Raw genomic sequence first — 16,110 nt, 5'->3', positions numbered from 1 at the left:
ATATTGACCGAAAGCTATTCCACTAGCAATTTTACTTGATTATATGTACCATTTTGCAATCACATGCAGCACTCGGTAGAAAAAAAATAAATGATAAAGTAAAATAAAATGGATTCTGGTGAGGTGCCAACTGCGCAATATGTCTGGATCGCAGGATTTGCCCAAAGTAAATATAATAAGATTTATTTACTCCTGAAGGGGCAGAGTCCCGGCTGAACATGGGCCAGGTTTTCCAGTTGACATCATGCCGGAATTGCTTGTGCACGTGCTCGCCCACGCCATAGATGTTGCTGCTGGGGAGTTTGATTGAGAGCTGCAAGAACTGGTTGGCGTACACCAGTGGGCCAATGGAGGTGTCGAACCTGTGGGAATTTGGGATAAAATGGGAAGGTCAGATCTGTTTGTGTTGCTAAATGCAAAATAAATAAATAAATAAATAAATAAATAAATCCCAAGCCATTGATTTCAAAAGAAACAAAGAAGAAATTTCGAATTTGAATTTTGAAGAAAGTGATTTTGTCACTTGGGCGTAATATTACGGCCAAAACCATATTTTTTTGCATACCACACTAAAAATACTGTGTGTTTAAACAATAATTCATTAGTGGTGATTTTTTTTTTCATGAAAAGCAACTTTGTTTTGTTCTCAATTAAATAAAAAGACTAAGGATAATATAAACAACCCTCCGGAGTGTTATTTCAAGCAGGTCCCCCTGGATTAAATGACGTGTTCTCCCCTCCACGCCTCAGTTAAATCAGAGGTGGCTTCCTGAACACCAGCTCTGTCGTTAACAGCAAATTAGTCCTTAGTAAGGCTTTTAACAAAGTAAACAATACAAAGCCCGGAGGACGAAAGCAAATCCTAGCTAATTAAACTCGAAGAATTGCTAGTGGTCAGGCTGATAATCACTTCTTAATTGGTTTAATAAATATTTCCTCCAGGTGCTTCCGCCTTTTAATGGGCCCCGGTGTTGGTTTAGGTTTAGTTCATGTTTGGGTGTTGTTTTTTTGTATTTTCCTAAGGAAATAAAGGGATTTAAATGCTTCACTTTTCATATTTTATTCCTATTTCACTAGAAATAGCTTACTGCTGGCTGGTAGGAAAAAGTCCTATATCATATGCATAAGGCATGGCCTGATATTGATGGTTGAGAATTGCAGATTGAGCGTAATTAAGACACAAAAAAAATAGCGATTTTAAGTGCTGCCAAGGGTTTGTAATGATTGAGGAACTGAGGAATAATTGCCCTGAATTTATGGCACAAAGTAGCTGTGAAGATTTCTCCAAGACTAAGGGGAAAAGAGGGTGCGGAAGCAACAGGGCAAAAGATCCTGTGAGATGGAGCTCCCCATCGCCCAAATTTCGCAAAGAATATTTCCAATTTTACATTGAAAGAATATTTCCATGCTGTTCATCCATCAAAAGAAGAAAAGCAGGAGCTGGCATGCCTGAAAGAGCTCCCAATGTGACCATACCTTCAAAATAAAATAAAATAGAGTAGAAAATAAAATAAAATAAATCAACCAAAAAAAACAAAACCAAAGCAAACCAACCAACCAAAAAAAAAGAAGATGATGTCACAATATTATAAATAAAAAGCCCCGAAGTTACTCACAGGACTATTCCGTTGCTTGCTCGGGTCACCTTGATGCTAAAGGGATTGTCCTGGACATCAACTTTGTATTTTAAATTGGAGGCCGCTGATCCACTGAAGGTCCCCACGTGCTCGTGGGGGACTTCAAACCTTTTGTTTTGGGGGTCAGTGATCTGTGAAGGAACACTGGGATGTTAAACATTAATGAATTTAGCACTTTCCAGATTTAACATCTAATGAGACCAGTTATGGAAGAGATCTGACTGGGATGGACTGTGAATCATGGATGGAAGGGGCCTTAGAGACCAGTTATGGAGGTGATCTGACTGGAGTCAGATATATATTCATATATATATTTAGACATTTCCCATCATTACTTGATCTGAGAGTATTTTTCCCATGGCTAATTATGCTCAAATTCTGCATAATAATATTTTTAGGCATTTCACAGCATCTCACTTCCAGTCTTTCTGTACATCCTATATTGGCTGGTTATAGCAAACCCACCCCAACTTCCACATTTCTGGCAGGAAAACGTGTGGCAAATGCCCTCCATCCCCCCCCCAAAAAATTTTAAAAAGGACAAAAATAGGGCAAGAGAAGTCCAGCCCAGGTTCAAAATCCATCAACGGCCACTGAATTTTACACAACATGCTTTGGATGTGCTAAAGCCATAAAGAAATTAATAAAAGTACTTGAACCAAAACTCTTTTCTGATGAAAAGGGGGAAAAATGGAAGTAGGATTAAAAAAAAACAAAACTATTTTGGGGGATTTTTTTCTGCATGAATGCTTTCGTGTTAAAGATTTTGTACCCATTGCTCCTCCAGGTACAAGAAAGGTTTCTCCTGGTCCAAATTTTTTCATTTGAAGCACAAGGAGTGGTATTTTTGGTAGGCGTCACAGGACAAGAAAGAGGATTCATTACTAAATCAAATTAATTCCTTTATGATCTTGTAGAATCTCCCTTGTGCACCACCCAGGCCAAAATTTTGTAAAAAAAAAAAACAAAACACATTAAACTTGGAAAAGCTCACCTTGAACCGAAAGCGATTTTGTGTCTGATATTCTGCAGTGAGGAGCACGGTGTTGATGTCATTCCCGAAAAGTGACGGTGAGGAGAGCCGGTTCAACAAAACTTGGAACCCTTGGGGTGGGGAAATTAAAATAAACAAATTATAAAATCATTGATTTTACTGGGATCCGTGTGTTCCCAGTTCTTGGTGTGTGAACTCACCCTGTGGATTTGACTGCACTTGTCCCCCCATTTTGTAGCCATGGTTGGAGGAGAAGTAGCACCAGGGCACGCTGGTGTCACTCTGGGGGCTCCAGCAGCAGCCACGGAGGTTGCACAGGTTCTGGTCCGAAACAAAGCAAAAAAGGTGATTTTTTCCACAAATAAATCCCATGTCATAAAATTTACGAAATTCACACAAGGTACATCCACCAAAAACCCTATAAAGTATTTTCCAGCCACTCAGTTCCATCTCCAAACATCCTATCAGGTCAGTTGGGTGCCAAGAAGAGTTTTGGGGGATTGAAACTAGAAATTTGCTCATTAGTTCTGAAAATAAATAAACAAAAAGGATGTGGGAACATTTGTTCTTCCTTAATGCCACCAGCAAATTAAGTTTTTTAAAGAAATTATTGCCATGGCAGATGGGATAAAAAAGGTCGTAGGCTGAGGAGTGTTTTAAAGCAAATGAAGCAATGTTTTTAAAATTTCTGCTTTAAAATTTTTAGCATTGAAGCAATGTTTTAAAAAATAATGAAAAAAGCAATAATTTTGGTATAAAGACAAATCAGTTGCTTCCTTTGTGGCTTATAAGTGTCTCCAAATGGAGCACCTGATGCATGGATCATTCCAACCTCATGTTGAAATACCAGAAATTTTCAAATTAGCTCTGCATGGCCTCAAATGGAGATTAAATTGACTTTATTTAAAGCAAAGGCATAAAAATAAATAAATAAATAAATAAAAGCAGTTCAGTCTGTCATGTAAAGCACACGTGTTGGAGTAGTGACAGCAACCTTTCCAGCCCAATAAACCAATAAAACTTTCCAGCCCAATAAATACTTTCATTTTTCTGGAAGGAATTAAGTTGTTCACCCACGCTGTGAATGAGTGTCACGTTTGAAAGCAAGATATGGGCCCTCTGTTACTTTAAGCATCCAATTATTTTTGTTATCGTTAGCAATATGCGTCATTCCTGGGGTCAAAGCATCGTTGTGATGATACCCACGGAATTTCATGGGGAACAAAGGTCCACCAGTGTCCTCAACCCAACGTGAAGATCTCCAGGACTTTCCCAAGGCCGATTTCTCCCCATTTCAGTCAATGCAGAACCAGGCTGGATTTGGAGCAGCTTAAAACCACACCAATTTCCCCCACTTTTGTGCAAAAGCCCAAGAAAAGCTCATTTTTATAAACTTCGGCTCAATTTTGCAGCAAACATAGATGTGCCTACAAAACCACCCAAGATAAACCAAAATTCACTTTGTATCCAAATTGATTGTAAAATATATCAACTGCCTGAATGACTATTAAGACTAAATATTTTTAAAACAACTATTGAATATCAGAAAATTACTAAAATGAATATTTAGTATCAGAAAACAACTATTAAGTATCAGAAAACAACTACTGAATATTAGAAGTGAACTGGTTGTCCCACACTGGGACACCCAACATCCTCTTTCTCCAACTTTCTGCTACCTTCCAATTATTCCTTCCATTTAAATAAGAACATTAGAGGAGAATATTTAAATATTAATGCTTAAATAAGCACATTTAAGTAGGAACTTAGAGTGTACGCTTTATAGCACGTATCGTAGAGAACATATCGTTCACATCCACCACAGGTGATGGAGCAGAGTCCACCCGAAGAAGGGGCCCGTGCTATTATCAAAGTTATGATTTTACATAAATATTTAAGCTCACCCTGCCCTCTGGGCTATAAAAGCGACTTCCCAAATGCTGATAGAGGCACCGGGGCCAAAAATAAAGAGCTTATCCAGAGACAACCTTGATAGCGGCGATAACCGCTGAACATTGAGCTCTGCCCCCAGGATCAAGGCAAGGTATGACTGTGCACGTGCTGGTTTGTGTGTAAAATTCCCCGGATCAAGCAGGGTTTTATCAGAAAAAGAACAATGAAATCCCCAATTAGCACGCGTGCTGGTCATGGTAGGTGATACCAGGGTGTGTTCGCGAGTTGCGTCAAGCTTGTATTCGAGCGTTTCATTTCCCTTGGTCCTGTGGCTGGCTAGAAAATGGCTATTTTCTCCCCATCCCTCTCTGCTCAATAATTCTAGTTTTATGAGCTCATTTGTTTTTTTGTTTGTTTGTTTTGTTTTGTTTGGGTATTTTGGATGAAAAAGAAAAGCAAGATGTATGCTAACTGGCTCTACGAGCTTCCACAAATTGAAAATTTCCCAGCCAACATTTAGCCAAAAATCTACTTAATAGTGAAAAAAAGGCAACAATAACTTGCCTTCTGTTACTTATTAGAGAATTATTCAATTATTCCATCACATCAACTTTACAGTCTTCAATAAGGAAAGAAATTTTCAATGCTTAAAAATCAATGGACTCTTATGGGTAATGCACAACACGAAATTTAAATAAATAAAATTTCACCAAATCTTTGCTGCACTGCTGTGGGCAGAAGAATTCCCAAAGCATGTGATTCTCTGTTTTTATCCTCAAATTCTGCAATGTTTAATGCCTATGATATGAAACGGTAGGAATTATGCACAACGTGGGACTCGCCATAAAAAGGCGATCTGATGGCGATGAGATTTCCCTCTTCTTCTCAAATCCAGCAATATTTAATAATTAAATTATTATTAAATAATTATAGAGTTCGTTTCTGACATCACACCAAAAAAAAAGCACTTCTGGCATATCATGATTTGCCATGAAGCCAGGTTGCACCAAAGCCTAGAGGAAATTTTTCCCAAATTGCTTCATTTGGGCCTAATTTTGTTCCCAACCCCAATCCATGGTGTGGGCTTTCTTGCTCCCTTGAGGAGAAAAATCAGACTTTGTAATGGGCTGAAATTGGTTTCAAAAATAATGTTTTTTCAATTTAAGTTTTTAATTTAAAATTTTTAAATATGGGTGAAAGACAGGTTTAAAATTTTTAAGTATTGGTTTAAACATTGGTTTAAAACTTTTAAATATTGGTTAAACATTGGTTTAAAAATTGGTTGTTAAAACTTGTTGTTAAAATTGGTTGTTAAAATTGGTATTTGCACACTACCAAGAATAATTAGGCACTTGCAGGTTGAAAAAATGTTTAAAAAGATGCTTTTATATAAATAATGTGTTTTAGTATTATGAAATGTGAGTAATATCAGCCCTGGGTTTTGGCTATAACCTGTTTTTTTACACCTTTTTTGAGTATTTCCAGACCTTGGTGGCGACTTGATCCGGGATGCAGTCGATCCTCTCAGCTTCTGTCACGTTCAGGCAGGTTGGGGAAAACGCTTTGAGGCGAAGGAACCCAGAGGTTAATTTCGGGTCATGGACAAACATTTCACGCCGTTTAATTTACCCCAAACACACATTATTCCCATGCCCTCCTAACTGGTTTTTGTTTCTCGCCCCCAGAGCACCAAACCACCAACGTCCCTTCCAAACCGCGGCTACGTCTCCGCTTATACAAAATTTTACGACCACCAAAAAAAAAAAAAAGAGAGAAAACCTGCATTTTTTCATTTTTTCAGGACGTTTCTGAGTGATTTCTGATGTAATAAAATAATAAAAATTAACATTTTGGGTTATTTCCTGCTATCAGCATGTGATTCCAGTTTACCTTTGGTTAATGATTAAAACGGGAAACTTGCCAAGAAGAGAACGCTGTAAATTTTTGCAAAAACACAAGGAAAAGAATGCACATTTTCTTGCTTTCCCACATTTTCCAAGACCCCAACAACAGGCATTACAAGAATTCCCTCAATTTCCAAAGGAATCCTTCCCATTCAGCTCCAGAATCCAATTTCTGCAAATTTCTATTGTTTTTCTTTATTGGATTTTTGCCAAACTAATCTGAAAATTCCAAGATGGTGATTTTTTTTCCCCGAAATTGACACTTACTGGTATCTTCTGTTCCCTCTTCCCTCGTCGCCAAAATGCCAATGAGGACGCAAGCCACAGCCACCACCAAGCAGAAGAGGGCGATAAAAATTATTTCCAATTTGCTGAATTTCGCCTTTCCCATCTATGGAGAAACACCATTGTGTGAGGAAACCAAAAAAAAACAACAATTTTTTTGAAAAGCTGGCAATTATTTCTATTTTAAATTGTGCCCTTAATGTATGCATTAAAAAATAAAATAAAATCTTTTTAAATAGCATTTTTAAAAGCATTAATTTCAATAATTCTCACATTCCAAACAATTCAAACCACACGGAGGACATCGTTATTCATCACATCTTCCTGCAAAAGTATGTTCAACACAGAATTTTTGACCGATTCTAATTACAGATTCTTTTTTTTTAATCTTTACTGAAATTCAAGAAACAAAAACGAAAAATCGGGTTTTGAAAAAAATATGTTTTCAAAAAAAAAAACTTTTGAAAAAAGTATTTTTCAAATGACTAAAAATTTGTGTTTTCTGCAGGAGGATATTGATTTGCCCTTGCAAAGGGTACCACATTTATTTGTAAAAAAAAAAATAAATTATAAGTCCAAAATACTTTTCTATTTCAGAATAATAACTCAAAGGCAATCCTTTTGAAAAAGCTTTTTTTTTTGGTGAAAAAGCAGGTTGAACTTTTTACATCTCTTCCCCTCCCATGCTCCAGCACCCCAAGAAATTCTGGTTATATAGAAAAAAAAATGCATTTAAAGCACAAAACAATACAAATCTTCCTCTCTGCAATTTTCTTTCTTATTGGCTAAATATTGAATAAGAGCCTTAAAAAAGAGCCCTAAAATATAGCATTAATCAATGGGGGATGGTAAAATATCAATATTAAAGTTTATTAAAATTTTTGCACAAGGTGGCCCTCCCAACCAACCATAAAATTCACTTTTTTTTTTTTTTTAATTGCCAACTACGGAAGCACCAAAAATGAAGAAATTTGAGCTCTAAACATCTGCTCTCCCACAATGGAACCGCGGAGCAAAATTCCTAGAAAAACAGGAAAGCAATAAATTCAGTAACGCACCTTACAGCCCTCCCGCCTTCCTTGCCAGCTGCGGTTTTGAGGCCGTAATTCCTGGTTTTATTCCGTCTCGTTATCATCTGGGCACGTCATTTATTAACAAACCTGGCCAATGGCAGCCGCACGCTGCCGTAAATGGCTTATTTTTATTTTTTTTAAAAAAGGTTTCCGGTTTTGCTGATTCTGCAGAGTGTCCAAACCAGGCGTTTCCCTGATTTGCAATACTATGTGATAAAAAATAAATAAAAAAAGACATTTTGGAGGGTTTATTGCCCATTTGCGCTGAGCCAAGACATGGTAGCAAGAAGCAGAGGGATGCCAAAAGACTGAAAATAAGTTAAAATTCAACAAAATCAAGAGTCTTCCTGCGTCCTGATGGATTCAACTAGGGAGAGGCATGGGCATGCAATTCCCAAGGCCTGGATTACCTGAAACAAAGGCATTAAAATCAGAAATAAAATTAGAATTAAACTGAAATTGAGGCTCTGCAAATAAAATTAGAATTAAAATTAGGATTAAAAATGAAATCAGGTTATTAAAATTAAATTTAGAATTAAAATTAGAACTAGAACTAGAATTAGAATTAGAATTAGAATTAGAACTAAAATTAGAATTGGAATTGGAATTGGAATTGGAACTAGAATTAGAACTAGAACTAGAATTAGAACTAAAATTAGAATTGGAATTGGAACTGGAATTAGAATTAGAATTAGAATTAGAATTAGAACTAGAACTAGAACTAGAACTAGAATTAAAATGAAATCAGGTTATTAGAACTAAAATTAAAATCAAAATTAAAATTAATATTAATATTAAAATTAAATAAAGGCATCATAAAGGCACCCTGGGTAAATCTCCACCCTCCAGGACACAGGCACCCCCAAAATTTGCTTCTTTTGCATAGAAATGACAGAACACCTACCCAGGAACTCAGGAAATGATAAAAATAATCAGAAGAAGAAGAGTAAGAATAAAAGTAATAGTAGTAATAATAGTAATAGTCATAATAATAATATACTACTACTAATAATAATAAAAATAACAATAATAATAACAATGACAATGACAATTATAAAAATAATAATGATAATTATTATTATGGGCTGCTCCAGGAATTGCTGTGAATCACCGCTGGCTGATAAAAATTCTGAAAAATATTTGTATTCAAAAAAGAACCGAAAAAACGGGGGTTTTCTGACCAAAAATTGCGCTTTTTGGGCCAGGAGCGGAGGCCAGCAGGAAGGAGGCCCAGGAAATCCCACGAGCCTCGGTGTTATCTCTGAGCCTTTGATAGGGCCGAGATAACGAGCGGGGCGGTCACGTGGCCGGCCAGCCCCGGGGAGGTTTATGGCCGATGAAAGCCCGGCCCCGGTCACCTTGGAGGCCCCGCTGGAGGCCACGGCGGGCTGTAAAAGGAGGACGCGAAGGCTCGGCTGGGAAAACGATCGCATTTATCGGGTGGGAGGAGCACGTGATGCGGGGGGGGGGGAGGGGGGGCGGGTCATGGGTGTCGAGCTCCATGGTCACGGTCATGATCACGGTCATGTTCATGGGTGTGCAGTTTCATGGGTATGGCCATGGGTGTAGAGGGTCATGGGTGTAGAGCTTCATGGTGATGGTCACCATGGCCATGGGTGTAGAGGGTCATGGCCATGGGTGTAGAGCTTCATGGTCATGGTCACCATGGCCATGGGTGTAGAGGGTCATGGCCATGGGTGCAGAGCTTCATGGTCATGGTCACCATGGCCATGGGTGTAGAGGGTCATGGCCATGGGTGCAGAGCTTCATGGTCATGGTCACCATGGCCATGGGTGTAGAGGGTCATGGTCATGGGTGCAGAGCTTCATGGTCATGGTCACCATGGCCATGGGTGTAGAGGGTCATGGCCATGGGTGTAGAGCTTCATGGTCATGGTCACCATGGCCATGGGTGTAGAGGGTCATGGTCATGGGTGCGGAGCTTCATGGTTACAGGCATGGGTGTAGAGGGTCATGGCCATGGGTGTAGCGGGTCACGGTCATGGGCATGGGGGTAGACCTTCACGGGGCATGGTCATGGTAGAGCTTCATGGTCATGGCCATGGGTATAGGGGTTCATGGCCATGGCCATGGATGTAGACCTTCATGGTCATAGAATTTCATGGTCATAGGTGTAGGGCATGGGCACTGGGAGGATACTGGGAGCACTGGGGGGGCACTGGGAGCACTGGGAGGATATTGGGAGGACTGGGGGATAGTGGGAGGGTGCTGGGGGCACTGGTGTATACTGGGAGCACTGGTGCAGCGCCACATCATTAGCGCTGTAATTACCATTGACAGGAACAGACCCCCCCCCCCCAGACCCCCCCAAAAGACCCCTTCCCATTGTCCTGGGGGGGGGGGGCATCATTCCGGGGGGGTCCCCGCTGTCCATGGGGGATCCCCATTTTTGGGGGGTCCCATTGTCTTGGGGGGGGTCCCCATTTTCCTGGGGGGTCCCCATTGTCCTGGGGGGGGATCTTCATGGTCCTCAGAGGGGGTCCCCATAGTCCTTTGGGGGGGTCCACATTGTCCGGGGGGGGGGTCTCATGGTCCTGGAGGTCCCATTGTCCTTGAGGGGGGGGGGGGGTCCTTTAGGGTCCGGGGGGAGCATTGTCCTTGGGGGGTCCACATTTTCCTTTGAGGGGGGGTCCCCATTGTCCTTTGGGCTCCCTTTTTTTTTTTTGGGGGGGTCCCCATTGTCCTTGGGGGGGGTCCCCATTGTCCCTGGGGGTCCCATTGTCCTTGTGGGGGGGTCTTCATGGTCCGGGGGTCTCCGTTATCCTGGGGGGGGGGGCCCATTCTTCTTGGAGGGTCCCGCTTGCCTTGGGGGGGGACCCCACTTTCCTTTCCCCAAGGGGGGTCCCCACTCTTGGGGGGGGGTCCTCCCGGGGGGGGGGTGTTCCCCGTTGTGGGGGGGTCACACATAGGCGTTGCGCCCGTATTTGTCCCCCAGGCTGGCGGCAGAGGCGCCCCGGGGCCGGGGGGGGCCCCCGAGGGGGTGGCTGCGGGAAATTGGGGGGGGGGGGGGCACGGGGTTAATGGGGGGGGCACCCCCAAACCTCGGCCCCTCCCCAGCAGGAAGGGGGGGATTTTTTTTTTTTGGGAGGGGGGCAAAGGGGTTCTCTGCTGGGGGGGTTATATGGGGGGACATAGTGATGGGGGGGGAGGTCACAGTTTTGGGGGGGGTCACAATTTGGGGGGGGGTCCCTCTCTGGGGGGCGCCCACTTGGGGGAGTACTTTGGGGGGGGCACTTTGGGGGATTCCCACTTTGGAGCAGGGGGTCCCACTCGGCGGGGTGGGGGTGTCATAATTTGGGGGGGGGCACTTTGGGGGGGGGTCCCACTATTGGGGGGGGACATTTTGGGGGGGGTCCCCATTTTTCGAGGTGGCCCACGCTGGGGGGGGGGGGCACTTTGGGCCCCACCCCCACTTGGGGGGGGGGAATATGCTCGGGGAGGGGTACCCTTTTTTATGGGGGGGGGGGGTCACAGCTTTGGGGTTGCAGTTGTGCGGGGGGGGGCGGGTCCCATTTTTGGGGGAGAGGGCCGTTTTTTTGGGGGGGGGAATCCTACTTTGGGGAGGGGCTAGTTTAGGAGGAGGTCCAGTTCGGGGGAGGGGGGGGTGTCCATTTTTTTTCGGGGGGGCTCCCACTTTGGGGGGGGATTCTACCAAGGGGGGGGGGCCCAGATGGGGCGGAGGTGTCCCATTTTGGGAGGGGTTCCATTTGGGGGGGGGAAGGTTCCTATTTTGGGGAGGGGGAGGGGTTGGGGGAGGGGGGGGGGTTGGGGGGGGCGTTTTTTGGGGGGGCGGTTTTTTTTGGGGGGGTGTCTAAAATTTAGGGGGGGGGGGTCCCGTTTTTGGGGAGGGGGTCCCTCACCTGGGGGTCCTGTGCCGGGGGGGTCCTCGCGACGAGGCGACGAGCACGGCCCCCCCCGCCCCGGCCAGCACCGCCCCCCCCGCGGCCAGGAACAGCCCCGGGCCCGGCTCGTACCTGGGGGGGGGGGGCAAGGACGTGACCCCCCCCCTAAAAAAAACACCTCGACCCCCCCCCGGCACCCCCAAAACCCCACCATTGGTTCCCCCCAGCTCCCCCAACCCCTCTTACCCCCCCCCAAATTCCCCGCCACCCCCCAACCCCCCCCCCACGGGACCCCCCCAACCACCCTGACCCCCCCGTGAGACCCCCCCCATGCCCCCCCTTACCCCTCATACTCCCTTATAGCCCCCCCAAACCCCCCAGATTTCCCCACCCCCCACCCCCACGCCCCCCCATGGGACCCCCACCCCCTTGCCCCCCCCATGAGACCCCCCCCCTTGCCCCCCCCAGCATGGGACCCCCCCCAGCCCCCCCCATATTGTTGCCCCCCCCCCCCCCCCATAACCCACAGTGAACCTCCCCCCATACCCCCCCCCCAATTTCCCCCTCCCCATCCCCACACCCCCCCTGGACCCCCTCCCCCAGATGCCCCGCCCCATGTCCCCCCCCCGCGCCCCCCCCCCACCTGACGCCCGCGTGCTGGGGGTCGAAGAACTCCTGGCTGACTGCGGCCCCAAACCAAGCGGCCGCCCCCAGCGCCCCCAGACCTGGGCAGGGGGTGACACGGGGGGGGGGCACCCATGGGTGCAGGCCCCAGACTCCCCCCCGCCCCCTTGTAACCCCCCCAGCCCCCCATAACCCCCCCATAGCCCCCTGTAAACCCCCTATAAACCCCCTATAACCCCCTATAACCCTCTATAATCCCCTATAACCCCTCCCCCAGCCCCCCCATAACCCCCCGTAACCCCCCCATGGCCCCCCCCATAGCTCCCTGTGCCCCCCCATAGCCCTCCCCTGCCCCCCCCGCCCTCCGAAGCCCCCCCAGAGCCCCTCGTGCCCCCCCCACCAGGCCCCATACCCCCTCCATGTCCCCCCCATAGACCCCCCAGCCCCCTCCCCATGCCCCCCCATGACCCCCCCAGTTCCCATAGCCCCCCCATAGCCCCCCATAGGCCCCCCCACCCCCTTCCCCATGCCTCCCCCGTGCCCCCCCATCCCCCGTAGCCCCCCCATGACCCCCCACAACCCTCCCCATACCCCCCCCCCCAACGCTCCCCCCCCGTCCCCCCCCATGCCACCCCCCCGTACCGGCCAGCAGCAGCAGGACCCCCCCCGCGGCCCGGCCCCGCCGTTGCCCCCCCGCAGCCCCCAGGAGGGGCAGCAGCGGCCCCGGGGCCCCCAGCACCGCGGCCCCCAGAGCCAGCGCCCGGCTTCCCTGCAGGTATCCTGGGGGGGGGGGGGGGGGCGGGGAGGTCAGGGACCCCCCATGGCCCCCCCATAGCCCCATGACCCCCCCATAGCCCGCCCATAGTCCCCCCCATATCGCCCCATACCCCCACCATAGCCCCATGCCCCCCCTATAGCCCCGTAGCCCCTCCATGACCCCATAGCCTCCCCATAGCCCCCCCATGGCCCCATAGCGCCCCCCCCCCGCCCCCCCGGCCCCATGACCCGCCCATGGTTCCCCCATAGCCCCATGGCTCCCCCATAGCCCCCCCATATCACCCCACCCCCCCCCCATGGCCCCATGCCCCCCCATAGCACCCCATAGCCCCTCCATGACCCCATAGCCTCCCCATAGCCCCCCCATGGCCCCATAGCGCCCCCCCCCCCGCCCCCCCGGCCCCATGACCCGCCCATGGTTCCCCCATAGCCCCATGGCCCCCCCATAGCCCCCCCATATCACCCCACACCCCCCCCCATGGTCCCATGCCCCCCCATAGCACCCCATAGCCCTTCCATGACCCCATAGCCTCCCCATAGCCCCCCATGGCCCCATGGCCCCCCCCCACGTCCTCCAGCGTCACCATATGTCCCCGTAGCCCCCCCACGTTGTCCCCCTCATGTCCCTCTGTGTGCCCCAGTGTGCCCCCCATGTCCCCCAACGCCCCCCGTGTCCCCATAGCCCCCGTAGCCCCCCCCACCCCCCCACCCCTATATCCCCACAATGTCCCCATGTCCCCCCCAAACCCCATAACCCCTCACCGGGCAGGGTGAGCAGGGACACGAGGGGCACGCAGGACGTCACCCCACACCCCCCATACCCCCAATGTCCCCATGTCCCCCCAATGTCCCCAATGTCCCCATATCCCCCCCACGACCCCATATCCCCCCCACGACCCCATATCCCCCATATCTACCCCATGTCCCCATATCCCCCCCATATCCCCCCCATTTCCCCATGTCCCCCCAGTGTCCCCAATGTCCCCATATCCCCCATATCCCCCCCATGTCCCCATGTCCCCCCCAATGTCCCCAATGTCCCCATATCCCCCATATCCCCCCCATGTCCCCATGTCCCCCCAATGTCCCCAATGTCCCTAAATCCCCCATATCCCCCCATGTCCCCATGTCCCCCCAGTGTCCCCAATGTCCCCATATCCCCCATATCCCCCCCATGTCCCCATGTCCCCCCAGTGTCCCTAAATCCCCCATATCCCCCCCCCAAACCCCATAACCCCTCACCGGGCAGGGTGAGCAGGGACACGAGGGGCACGCAGGACGTCACCCCGGTGGCATCGGTGGCGCAGTCGCTCCAGAGCCCGCGGGTGACGGTGACAGCGGCCACCGCGGTGGCCTGGCCCCCCGCCACCCCCCAGGCGCCGTGGGGCAGGGAGGCCACCAGCAGCGCCCACCCCACGGCGCCCACGGCCACCCCCAGGGCCACCCCCCAGCCCAGGGCGGGGGCGCAGGGGGGCATCGGGGACGGGGACAGCGGGGCTGGGGACACCGGGGCTGGGGACACTCGGGGGGACAGCTGGGGCTTGGCTGGGGACACTGAGGGTCTCGAGGTTGGGGACACCAAGGTCGGGGTCGGGGACACTCGAGGGGACACTCGGGGGGACACCGGGGTTGGGGACACCGGGGCTGGGGACACTTTGGGGGACAATGGGGTTGGGGACACTTGGGGGGACACCGGGGGTCTCAGGGTTGGGGACACCAGGGTCGGGGTTGGGGACACCGGGGTTGGGGACACTCAAGGGGACGCTCGAGGGGACACCGGGGTTGGGGACACCGAGGGTCTCAGGGTTGGGGACGCCAGGGTTGGGGACACTCGAGGGGACACCGGGGTTGGGGACACCGAGGGTCGCAGGGTTGGGGACACCGGGGTTGGCGACACTCGGGGGGACACTGGGGTCTCAGCTGGGGACACTCGAGGGGACACCAGGGTCAGGGTTGGGGACAATCAAGGGGACACCGGGGTCTCAGTTGGGGGACGCTCAAGGGGACACCGGGGTCTCGGGGTTGGGGACACTGAGGTCGGGGTTGGGGACACCGGGGTCAGGGATGCCGGGGTCTCGGGGTCGAGATGGGGACACCGGGGACGGGATGGGGACACGGGGGTCAGGGTTGGGGACACCGGGGACGGGATGGGGACAGCGGGGTCAGGGTTGGGGACAGGGGGTCTCGGGGTCGGGGCTGGGGGGTGGCAGCGCGCGGGGACACGAGGACTCACGGCGCCCGTGGCAGCGGTGGCAGCGGCGGTGGCCTCGGGGGGGGGGGGGCAGCTTTATGGGGACCGGGAGGGGTGGGGACAAAGGGGGGGGGGCGGGGGGTGGGGACAAAAGGGAGGGGGGACAAAGGGGGGGGGGACAAAAGGGAGGGGGTGGGGAGTGGGGTTTGGGGGAATGGGGTTTATGGGGTGACGGATCCATGGGGTGACGGATCTATGGGGAATGGGGTTTATGGGGTGATGGGGGTCTATGGGGCCTATGGGGTCACAGAGCTATGGGGTGATGGGGGTCTATGGGGCCTATGGGGTCACAGAGCTATGGGGTGATGGGGGTCTATGGGGTCACAGATCTATGGGGTGATGGGGGTCTATGGGGCTATGGGGTCACAGATCTATGGGGTGATGGGGGGTCTATGGGGTCTATGGGGTCACAGATCTATGGGGTGATGGGGGTCTATGGGGCTATGGGGTCACAGATCTATGGGGTGATGGGGGTCTATGGGGCTATGGGGTCACAGATCTATGGGGTGATGGGGGTCTATGGGGTCTATGGGGTCACAGAGCTATGGGGTGATGGGGTCTATGGGGCCTATGGGGTCACAGAGCTATGGGGTGATGGGGTCTATGGGGTCACAGATCTATGGGGTGATGGGGGTCTATGGGGCTATGGGGTCACAGATCTATGGGGTGATGGGGGTCTATGGGGTCTATGGGGTCACAGAGCTATGGGGTGATGGGGTCTATGGGGCCTATGGGGTCACAGAGCTATGGGGTGATGGGGTCTATGGGGTCTATGGGGTCACAGAGCTATGGGGTGATGGGGTCTATGGG

At 50.1% G+C, this 16,110-nt stretch overlaps 2 protein-coding genes across 2 annotated transcripts in view; both read right to left on the bottom strand.

Moving 5' to 3' along the window:
• The window catches only part of LOC118261414 (maltase-glucoamylase-like), a 33,422-nt gene extending 26,603 nt beyond the window's left edge, over positions 1-6,819 (bottom strand). The window contains exons 1-6 of the mRNA XM_035572243.1: positions 6,696-6,819; positions 6,012-6,085; positions 2,832-2,952; positions 2,632-2,741; positions 1,617-1,768; positions 191-362 (exon numbers count right to left, since the gene is read on the bottom strand). Coding sequence (XP_035428136.1) covers positions 191-362; positions 1,617-1,768; positions 2,632-2,741; positions 2,832-2,952; positions 6,012-6,085; positions 6,696-6,819 — 753 coding nt within the window. The remainder of the gene's footprint in view (positions 1-190; positions 363-1,616; positions 1,769-2,631; positions 2,742-2,831; positions 2,953-6,011; positions 6,086-6,695) is intronic.
• A 3,886-nt stretch (positions 6,820-10,705) lies between these two features.
• Positions 10,706-14,526, bottom strand: LOC126913767 (claudin-15-like). The gene is made up of 4 exons (XM_050716961.1): positions 14,292-14,526; positions 12,292-12,373; positions 11,667-11,780; positions 10,706-10,790 (listed from the first exon to the last, which is right to left on the bottom strand). The coding sequence occupies exons 1-4, from the start codon at positions 14,524-14,526 to the stop codon at positions 10,706-10,708; spliced, it is 516 nt and encodes a 171-aa protein (XP_050572918.1).
• Between the last annotated feature and the right edge of the window lie 1,584 nt (positions 14,527-16,110).

This window comes from Cygnus atratus, unplaced genomic scaffold, assembly GCF_013377495.2.
Source record: "Cygnus atratus isolate AKBS03 ecotype Queensland, Australia unplaced genomic scaffold, CAtr_DNAZoo_HiC_assembly HiC_scaffold_62, whole genome shotgun sequence".
In the NCBI taxonomy this organism is placed as follows: Eukaryota; Metazoa; Chordata; class Aves; order Anseriformes; family Anatidae; genus Cygnus; species Cygnus atratus.
The sequence above is the reverse complement of the archived record's forward strand: the minus strand, read 5'-3'. Positions and strand labels throughout refer to the sequence as shown.